Below are 11,520 nucleotides of genomic sequence, written 5' to 3' on the forward strand. Positions count from 1 at the left end.
GAAATATGTAGTTAAGTTAGTTTCCAGCCCTATAGTGATGCTAGTTGTAATGATTCTATAGGTAATTTGGCCTATTATACAAGTGCTATAAAATAATTGTTTATGTTTTTATTTATTGAGGGAAATGATTTTTTTTAATAAAAAATTCTTTTTAGAAAGCGGAATTTGAGAGGGATCGTAATGAAGCTTTGCGACAATATTTCCTGGCTCAGACTCCACCTGTAAGGAAAGCCAAGACCCGTACCCCAGGTGGGGATTTTCTACCTTCAGTACTGCTTAGACCTAGCGAAGAAAGGGAAGAACAAAATCCTCTTCCGATAGCAACACCATCTACTCCAGAACTTTATCTAGAACTGGGATTGGATTACAAAAGGTTCTATTTCTCATTCATATCTCAAACTCAATCGATTTTGTTCTCAAAAGCCTTACACGGCTATGCTGACCAGTGATAGCTTTTGCAATGATAAAGGACAATACAGTAACCGTATAAAGTTCACAACCGTACTACTCGTCAGAAAAATTTTTATGTTGATTCAAAATATCAAAAACAGAGTCAAGCTAAAACCTAAGACATTGAAATATCCAACCATCTGAAAAAAAGTACTGAATGCGGAGTCTTTGATATATTACTGAATGTTTGATAAAAATCACAAATAAATAAAATACAAATAAGAGAAAATAAGAATTTTTTTTTAAGAAAAAATAAATCTGTGTGAGAAACGGTTCTGAATTTAAAATTTGTTGAAAGTGCGGGTCATTTCATATTAAGTTGCTACGTTGTGCCTCAGAAATGCTTCTGAGCTTGAGGAAGCATGTAAAAAAAAATTTGGAGGAGGGGATAAGACTGAAAAAAATTGCTTATACCAGAAAAGTGCTATATATATATTTTTTTTTCGCCTCCTTCTCTCACTGTAAAAGTCTAAAACCTACTGTGTCAATGGCGCTTTACTGAAAACCAATTTTATTACAAATACTTTCTTTTGTATTTAATATTGAAAATAAACATTAAAATTATAGTAACATTTTGAACTCATGACCTTTCAGCAATTGATATCATTATGCATCAAATATTCAGTTTAATTTATTAGTTCTTTCTAAAGTTGTTCAAGACGAATATAGTTTACTACAAACAAGAATTTGGATACTGCCCCCTTCCTTAACTGTAAATAAAAACCAAAACCCTATTGCGTCATTGGCGCTTCACTGAAAACGAATTATATTACATATATTTTCTTTTCCAGTTTTTTCAGTATTGAAAATAAAAATAAAATTAGAGTGAAATAAATTATTGAACTGATGTATCTTTCAACAACTAATATCATTATATATCAAATATTCAATTTGATGTTGTTCATACTTTCAAAGACTGTTCAAGAAGCATATAGTTTTCAGTAAAGCGCCAATGACGCAGTAGGTTTTAGACTTTTATAGTAAGAGAAGGAGATGATGCCCAAACTATTCTTTGTAGGGATTTTTGTTCGTTTCGAGTTTTATTTGCATATTCAGATATAGTTTCAGTGGCTTTAACAGTGATTTACTCATTTGTGTTAGTACCTACTGTACGTTTGTTTGCATTGATTGTTTATTTAATTTATTGTTGTTTTGATCTTCATTTATATTTAAATAGAAATTTTTTTTTTCGTTTTAAGCTTGATTTACATATTCAATCTAAGCATTACTTGCTTTTAGATCTATTTATTCATTTATATTATTACTTGTTGTATGTTTTTTGCTATGATTGTTTATTTAATTTCTGTTGGTATTGGGTTTCATTTATTCTTTAATAGTAATTTCTGGTCGTTTTGAGTTTCAATTTTAAAAGGTATTTTTATATGCTGAGCTTAAGTTTAAAATTGCCTTTAATTTTCTTTGACAAATTTATTTTTCGGAAAGTTTTTTTTTAATTAATTTTGTTCGTTTTTTATTTCAAAAAGTTTCAAGTTTTCAAAAATTCCTTATTTCAAAATCAAACTTTGAAAAAAAAAATCCAATGTTCATCAAAGTATCAAAACTGGTATCAAAGTAACAATATCAAAGTGAAAAAAGTTTGCCCGCTTCGAAATGAGCCCCCTTTGAAGTTTATACGACGGCCCCTTCTTTATGAAGTGCCTCTGGGAAAAAAAATAAATGGACCCCCTGGGGAGGCTAGCTACCCTCCGATCACTTTTTACTCTTAAAAAGTGAATTACAACTTTCAATTTCCAATCAAATGAACCGTCTATGAAGTTTATACGAGCATCCCTTCCATAACAACCATAGATGCCCCCCGGACATAACTTACAACGCTGACCCTTGGGCCCTGGGGGGGGGGGGTGTCGACACCGGAGTTTGTTGTTATTTGAACTTTGAACGATTTTTAACAAAATGTATACCTCAAAATTTTTATCTGATGCATTTAAGGCGTTGAGGGGGGGGGGCTAGTTGCCCTCCAATCTCTTTTAACTCTTAAAAAGTGAACGAGAACTTTCAGTTTCCAATAAAATGAACCCTCTCTGAAGTTTATACAAGCATCCCTTCCATAAAAACGATGTATGCCTCCAGAGCATTACTTATAACGCCTGCCTCCGGGCCAGGGGGATTGCGTCGACACAGGAGTTTTTCTTATCTGACCTTCAAATTATTTTTAATGAAATGGCTACTTTTAAAATTTTATCAGATAGGCTTGGGGAAAAAAGGGTGTGGGGGGAGGGGGGGGGGGGGAAGTTGGGCGGAGCTAGTTGCCCTCCGATCTCTTTTGAATCTTAAAAAGTGAACTAGAACTTTCAATTTCCAATCAAATGAGATCTCTTTGAAGTTTATACGAGCATCCCTTTCGTAAGAACCATACACGCCCCCTGGACTTACAACGCCTACCCCCTGGGCCCTGGGGCTTATGTTGACACTGGAGTTTTTTTATCTAATTTTTGAACAATTAAAAAAAAACTGGCTATCTCAAAATTTGCAGCGGATGGGTCGTGGGAAAGAAAGGCATGGGGGGGGGGCTAGTTGCCCTTAAATCTCTTAACTCTTAAAAAGTGAACTAAAACATTCAATTTCTAATCAAATGAGCCCTCTATGAAGTTTATAAGAGCATCCCTTTCATAAGAACCATACATGCCCTTAGGGCATAACTTAGAACACCTTCTCCCGGGCCCTGGGTGGGGCTGTATTGACACCGGAGTTTTTCTTATCCGACCTTTGAATTAATTTTTTACAACAAGATGTCTATCTCAAAATTTTCATCAGATGGGTTTGGAAAAAGAAAGCGCGGGGGGGCTAGTTGCCCTCGGATCTCTTTTGACTCTTAAAAAAGTGAACTCTAACTTTCACTTTCCAGTCAAACGAGCCCTCTCTGAAGTTTATACCAGCATCCCTTTCATAAGAACCATATATGTCCCAGGGCATAACTTATAACCCCGGGCCTTGGGGGGGGGGTGTCGACACCTGAATTTTTTTATCTGACTTTTGAACAATTTTTAAATTAATGGCTATCTCAAATTTTTTATCGGATGTATTCGGGAAAAAGGGGCGTGGGGGTTGGGGAGGGGCTTTAAGTTTCCAATCAAATGAGCCCTCTCTGAAGTTTATACGAGTATCCCTTTCATAAGAACCATATATGCCCCGGGGCATAACTTACAACGCCTGCCCCCGGGCCCTGGGAGGTTGTGTTGACACCTCAGTTTTTGTTATGTGACTTTTGAACAATTTTTAACTTAATAGCTATCTCAAAATTTTTATCGGATGCATTCGGGAGGGAAGGGGCGTGGGGGGGGGGGGGGCTAGTTGCCTACCAATCCCTTTTTAGTCTAAAAAACGGTACTAGAATCTTCAGTTTTCAATCAAATGATCCCTCTCTGAAGTTTATACGAGTATCCTTGCCATATGAGCCAAATATTCACTCAGGGGATTATTTACAAGACTTGCCTTCGGGCCCTGGGAGGCTGTATCAACCCCGATTTCTCTAAAAATGACTATCTCAAAGTTCTTATCAGATGGGTTTGAGAAAAAAAGGGCGTGGAAGGGGGGGGCTAGGTGCCACCCAATCTCTTTTGACTCTCAAAAAGTGAACTAAAACTTTCAATTTTCAATCAAATGAGCCCTCTTTGAAGTTTATACGAGAATCTCTTCCATAAAAACCATATATGCTCCCAGGTCATAACTTACACCGCCTGCCCCTGGGCCCTGGGGGCTTGTGTCCAAACCGGATTTTTTTTTATATGATCTTTGAACTATTTTTAACAAAATAGCTATCTCAAAATTTTTATCGGATGCATTAGGGAAAAAAGGGCGTGGGGGGGGAGGGGAACTGGTTACCCTCAAATATCTTTTGACGCTTAAAAGTGAACTAGAAATTTTAATTTCCAATCAAATGAACCCTCTCTGAAGCTATAACTTATAACCCTTGCCCTGAAGACCGTGGAGGGGGGGGGGCAGTGCCATGCTCAAAGATAGAATTTCCAGAACTTTCAACTACGCTGAACAAAATGGCTATCTAAAAATTTTGATTGGATGTGTTTCGGGATATAGTGGACGCGAAACGGGTGTTAGCTGCCCCCCAATCACTTTTTACTATTAAAAAGGACAATATCCCTTTAAAGTTCCAATCGACGGAGCCCTTTTAGAAGATCCTGCAACAACGCTTTCTATAAAAACCTTAAATATCCCAGGAGCATAACTTGTAACCCTTGCCCTGAGGGCTGGAGGGGGTTGTCATCCTCAAAGACCTAATTTCCAGAATTTTCAACCATGTTGAACAAAATGGCTATCTCAAAATTTCGATTGGATGTGTTTGGGGAAAAGGTGGGCGTTAGTTAGGAAAAAAGCGGGTTTAGTTGCCCTCCAATCATTTTCGACTATTAAAAAGAGCACTAGCCATTTAAATTTCCAATCGAATTAGCCTTTTTTGAAGTTTCTACGACAAAGCTTTCTATAAAAAGTTTATATGCCCCCAGGGCATAACTTACAACCCTTGCCCTGAGGGCTGTGGGGGAGTGTCCTCCTCAAAAACATAATTTCTATCTGGAAATCAACTACGTATAACAAAATGGCTATCTAAAACTTTTGATTGGATGTGTTTTGGGAAATGGTGGGCGTGGAAGGGGTGTTCGTTGCCTTCCAATCGTTTTTGACGCCATAGCGTTGCCTCTGACTAAAGGGCTAATAGGTTTTTTGTCTGGGCTGAATTGAATCATGCCACTACTCCATATGGCAGTTATATTTAGGTTTGGAACTAAGCCCCAGTTCTTTTTTAACCATCCTTTGATACTGGATAAGAGAGCTGTGGTTTTCAGCGCTTTCTTTTCCCAGCAAGCTTTCCAGCTTTAATGTGACCCTTATGTATGTCACCTGTCTTTTTAGGAAAATCGAGCGGTCGCATGTTTTTAGAGCGAAAGCAACTTTGCCATTTCCACTAATTGTAAAAATCAATTTTTCCCTCTTTTCTGGAGCTAAGTGTAGTTAATGCTATTCGACCATTTTGGATATCATTCAGCATATGCTTTCCTATCTCAAACAGGATTCTCGATCGTTTTATTATCAATAGGGACACTAAATCGTCAATATATCTCTGGGTATATCTGTAATTTCCTTTTAATAGACTGAGTAAATTACTCATATCAAGATTCCACATATATAGAGACCCAACCCTGTGGGCAGACTTTATGAACAGATTTGGGTTTTGTTTAATCCTTTCAGCTCCACGACTACTTGTCGATTCTTGAGCAGATAAAAGTTCCCATTTTTGAATGCACTGATCAAACCCGACAATGTCAAGTATAACCTCTATGTCTAGGGATTCTTAAACACCGTTCCTGAGTTACATACATTGTTTTGGATTTGGAAAGCCAGGTGCAATAGCAGATACATTTTAAATTTGAACTGCTAATCTACGCAACAACTGGAGATACATTAATTCCGTATGTACCATTTGATTCGGAACGGAAAGTTACGTAAGAAGCCATCCTTAACTGAAAATAGAGAATAAGTGCGGATACACTGTTTTGGGATTGGGCAGTTGAAATCTTCTAAGAAGATTTTTTTTTTGGAAATTCCATTGCCTTTGTGTTTAAAGGATTGGAGAATATATTTATTGTAATTAAAGTTAATTTATTAAAGATAAGTGATAAACTCGAGGGGAGGGGTAATGCTAATTTAACATCCAAATACTTCTAAATGACTTGAGGTTCAGTTAAAACAAATTAGACGAATCGGTTTAAAAGAATTAGGATTTATAACTTAAATTTAACCATGGCTAAATTTGAATTGAATAGAACTGAATTTAGAATGCAAAAATTAATAAGAACCAGACATTACTTATCACAATAATTTCATGGCCTGTAAAAAAGGTGAAGAGGATACACATATTATTAAAATACTAACTGTAAGCAAGACCGAGGATAAACACTGGCCCAGAATACAGACCATTCATCAACCAGTTCAGGGTCTGGATCTAAAGGTAAAAGGGTCTGTAGTACTAGAAATTTAAGAATTTGATCTAAATGTGTTTCTTTTGATATGCAGCATGCAAAAGAAGTTAGGAAAACATGAATTGTGTATTCGAAGCACAAAGTTACGAAAACACAATGGTAAATAATATTTTCTTATAATTTTCTCTATTGTTTGTTCAATGGACTTGGTCAAACTGACTTTTGAATGGTCCATGATTTAAGAGGATGACATAAATTAATTTATTTTCTTTTTTTTAGCTCTGATGCTGCTTTTAGTGGTTGGACTGCTAATGGAAACTCTAATTTGTCCACCAAAATCAGGAAGAAGCTCTTCAAGGAAAATAGTAAAGATGGGCAAGACAGAAACGGGACGTTTACAAAACTTTCTGACGAAGAGGAAGATTTGGATTCCAATATTGAAGGACAAAGAACTGCTAATGAAGAAAACGGACAAAGTAATCTTTTCATCTCTCTATATCATACACCTTGCCTTCTTGCAGAAAGTATGCAACGTGCTTCTATATCTGCTTCGGACGGGAATCCCTCTGAGAGTACTGCCATTTTTGATGGATGTATCGTGAATAATGTTGCTAAAGAAGAAAAAAAGAAATCGGGTTTCAAACTAGTCAGAGAAAATACAGTAATTAAGCTGGGAAATGATGAAAGTGATTTATGTTCAAGAGAGGAATGTCCCTCTCCAGTTTTGATTCCTCCTCTCGTTGACCATACTGAATCTCAGAGTATGTACAAGTCCGAATATACTGATGTACAAAATGTAACTCGTGGATCAAACTCTTTTACTGTGAAAACAAATGCAGTTTACTACCAAGCACAAAATTTCTGTGCTTCTACTCCTAATATGTCAATTGTTACTAAAATCAATGATGCTCAGAATACTAGTGCCGGTGATTCACTTGACTAATCAAGAATGACGTACTGTTTTATATGTCATCTGTGCTTTTAATCCTAATACTTTAATCGTTGTTGTAGTCAGTAATGATAATCGCTTGATAGTGCTGGTGATACAGTAGATTATTTGAGGATAATGGATTGCGTTATCTGTGCTTCTACTCCTTATGTGTCAATAGTTACTGTAAACAGAATAATAGTGCTGGTGATTCAGTTGGCTAATCGCGAATTATGCACTGTGCTATTGTGCGTCACCTATGTTTTAATTCTAAGATGTAAATTGTTGCTATATTCAATAATGATACTCATTTGATAATGCTGGTGATACAGTATGCTAGTTGAGAATAATGAATTGCATATTCCGTGCTTCTACTACTGGTATGTCAGTCCCTATTGTAGTCAATATTGATACTCTGAATGACAGTGTGGGTGATTCTGTTAACTCGTCAAGGATAACGGATTTTGCTTTTATTAGCCATGATACTCAGGATAAAGTACTGGTCACTCAGTTGCCTAGTTGAAAATCACGTATTGCGCTATATGTGTTTCTACTCTTAGATCGTTAATAGTCATATAGTCAATAATGGTACTCAAAATGAGACTGCTTCTGATTCAGTTAACTCGTCGAGAATTGCCGCTTGCCTTGTCATGTGTTGTTTATGATTCTACTCCTAGTATGTCAATCGTTACTGTAGTCAATAATAATACTCAGAATAATAGTGCTGGGGATTCAGTTGGCTAATCGCAAATCACGTATCACGTGTTACCTATACTTTTAATCCTAAAATTAATATTAACACTCAGTTGACTCACCTGGTGATTCAGTAGTCTCTCTGAGAATAATGCATTGCGTTATGTTTGCTTTTACTGCTGGTACGTCAGTCACGACTGTGGTCAATGCTGATACTCAGAATGACAGTTTGGGTGATTCAGTTAACTCGTCAAGGATGACAGATTGCGTTATTATGCTTTATCAATGCTTCTAATCATAATGTTGATCTTTGTTATAGTCAGTCATGATACTCATAATTATAGTATTGGTGATTAAGTTAACTAGTTGATAATTACGTATTGAACTGTCTGTGCTTTTACTCTTTGATTGTTATTGGTGGCTGTAGTCGATAATGGTATTCAAAACGACAGTGCTTGTAAGTTAACTTGTCAAGAATTAAGGCTCGCGTTACTATGCGTTGTCTGTGCTTCCACTCATGCTATGTTAATGGTCATTTTAATCAGTAATGATAGTCATTTGATAATGCTAGTGATTCACTTGACTTTTTAAGAATAACATATTGTATTATCTTTTCTTTTATTCCTAATATCTCAGCTGTCATTGTAGCCAATGAAGATACTCATAATAACAGTGTGGGTGATTCAGTTTACTCGTTCAGGATAACAGATTGCGTTATCTATGTTTCTAATCATACTATATTATGTACAATTGTTATAGTAGTCCATAATGATGTTTAGAATGAAAGTGCTGGTGAATCAGTTAACTAGTCTAGAATCATAGATTGTGTCAAAATCTTTGGGATGTACAAAGGATTTGATCACTAAATAACCTGTGGAAATGCCTTGTCCCCTCCCCCTTACTCGTTAACCTTTTTATTATTATTAGCAAATTCTGTAATCAAGATAACCAGGCCAAACCCAAAACGATTTTTAGATTTTAGACAAATAAGCTAGGGAACGTTAAAACATAGCTTTATATATTATTTAACATTAAAGTTACTAAACTGTAAAATGTGAAATGCTGAAAATGTATTGAAACTCAAAATGAGGTTTTGACTTTAAACAAAAAGTCTGGGGAGTCTTAATACTTAATCAGAAAGATCAAAATGATTTCTCAACTATAAGCAAAAGCTTTGAAGCATAATTTGAAAAAATGTTTAAAACTCAAAATGACTCTTAATTTTGCTTTAAACAAAGGACCTGGGGGACAAAGAAAATTTAAAAACTCTAAATAATGTTTAAACTCCGTACAAAAACTTTGGGAAATCACGAAACATGGCACAAAAAAAGTTTAAGACGGAGCAAGTTTAAAACTCAAAAATATGAAACTCAAAATGATGATTAAGAAAGCTTAAAAAGGAAGAGTATTAAAACTTAAATAGTATAAAACTCAAAAGTTCACAAATTCAAAAAATAGTAAAACTCGAGGAATAGTTTCATTTTTAACAAATAAGCCGGCAGTTTTAAAACACAATTCGTTTTTTATGTATTTACAACATTATCAACGTATTTACAATAATTTTAAATTGTGTTTAGTTTAACTTTATTAATGTTTATTGCAATTTTGTTGTTTCTGTGTTATTCCTTCTGTGTGATAAATTACTCAAATTATGTAGTATACATCCGCAAGAACGATCCAGGATTTTTTTTTTTGGGGGGGGGGGGGGCTGCAAAAAAAACTTTAAAAGGCATCAAAAATGTGTTTATATTAGTTTTTGTTAAGTTTTTACAGTGGATACGGACTTGTATATCACCATCGTATTTATAATAGCCATTGTTATTGTCAAATTATTGTCAAATAATTGTTAAATTAGTCATTGTCAAATTATAATAGTCATTGTTATCATTAACCATGACTAAAGATTCAATCACGCCTTAACCTTGACTACAAATTAAACAAACTTGTGCTCTGGAAAAATTACAAAATATATAAACTTTTAATCAAATACAAAAATCTTGATACAAAACATTTCATTGGGGAATGCGTTTTCTTTATTTTTATTTATTTATTTTTATCTATTTTGAGCATTATTGTTGCGGTTGCCCAGCTGTCAGTTCTCACGATTTTCGTCATAGCTTTTTCAGTCCCTATAGAATAGATTTTTCTGGAATATTTCTTTTTCAGATATTTTCATTGAAAAAAATTGAAGAAATAATGGCTTCCCCCCCCCCCTCCCAACAAAAAAATCGTGCAATTGAAACCACTGTTTGTGAATGGAAATTTCCTTGTTTAACTCGGAGAAGAAGTTTATACCGATATTCGTTTGGATTTACAGAAAAGAAAGGCTAAATTAAACATTATCTTTTATCAGTGGCGTCAGTCTGCAAGGCAAGGGGGAAGGCAAGGGCGCCTTTGCCCCCTAGATTTTTTTGCCTTCTCCCTAGATTTTGGAAAAAAAACTTTTTGGGGTATTTTCGTTGAAAAACAGTAGTTTTGCCTCCCTTGTAGATATCGAAAAATACATTTTGCCCTGCCCCCCCCTCAAAAAAAAAATTTGAATTGACGCCATTGTCTTTGAAGGTTGAATGATATTTTTTTTATTATTTATGAATTTGACACTCTTTGACTGCATGTCATGTTTATATTCATCATAAACATGTTCGCACTCAAGCAAATTAAAATTAATGTAAAGTGCATAACAGGGGTATAGAATTATACACTGGTGATAGTTATAGAAATGCGTTAGATATAGCTATACAAATGAATAAAAGGTAAATGATACAGCGTATAAACGATACAAACCGATAGATATATATTAACAAGGAAATTTTGCTTTGTGTTTTGACGTCCCTAAGTAACCTGGACTATATTAGTCGAGATGATTCATATATTTTTGAATGATGTATTCATCTACATTTGCATACGTGTTCCCTCCCTCCCTTCTAAAATCTCGGTTTTCTTCGCGTTTTTGCCGATAAATGTTTTATATTTCTTATCTAATTCACCGATTTTCTGTTTTTGATCCACCTTATGTAATCTCTCGAGGGGGATTAGATAAAAAAATTTAGGTTTTGATGAGGGGGTGTCGATTTGAATTTTTGCCATTCCTGAAAAACTGACAAGCTATTGCGTCAGATGGGTTTTTTTGTGTTTCACCATTCCCTGGGAAAATCCTTTGATACAACTAGAAAGAAGCTTTGTCCAAAGAACTACCACTCTCCTCTTTTTTTGAAAAATTCTGAGAAAAATCGAAGATTTCAGCTTCAAAGTTTTTTTAGGGAATACATGCGTTTCTGTGGGTAATAATATATGCTTCTTTGTCTTTCACCATCTTACATATTTACATATCTCTTATTTAATTTTAAATGACGCATATGAAGTTAGGAAGTTTTGTCGAACTTCTGTTCTTTTGAAGCAATTCGATGGGGAAATCATTCATTTTCTTGTTCTGGTGCTCCCATCTCCTCACATAGAATGTTTTCATATTTCATGTGAATTTTTATCCCTCCCACC

The 11,520-nt window shown here is 35.1% G+C and overlaps 1 protein-coding gene across 1 annotated transcript in view; it reads left to right on the forward strand.

The window, feature by feature from the left end:
* LOC148944625 (afadin- and alpha-actinin-binding protein-like) overlaps nt 1-11,520 on the forward strand; it is a 51,064-nt gene extending 39,544 nt beyond the window's left edge. The window contains exons 7-8 of the mRNA XM_089100394.1: nt 156-373; nt 6,684-11,520. Of these exons, the coding sequence (XP_088956520.1) occupies nt 156-373; nt 6,684-7,347 (882 nt within the window). The 3' untranslated portion in view covers nt 7,348-11,520. The remainder of the gene's footprint in view (nt 1-155; nt 374-6,683) is intronic.

Source organism: Artemia sp. Qi Xiang Cuo, chromosome 14 (assembly GCF_049724085.1).
Source record: "Artemia sp. Qi Xiang Cuo chromosome 14, ASM4972408v1, whole genome shotgun sequence".
Lineage (NCBI taxonomy): Eukaryota > Metazoa > Arthropoda > Branchiopoda > Anostraca > Artemiidae > Artemia > Artemia sp. Qi Xiang Cuo.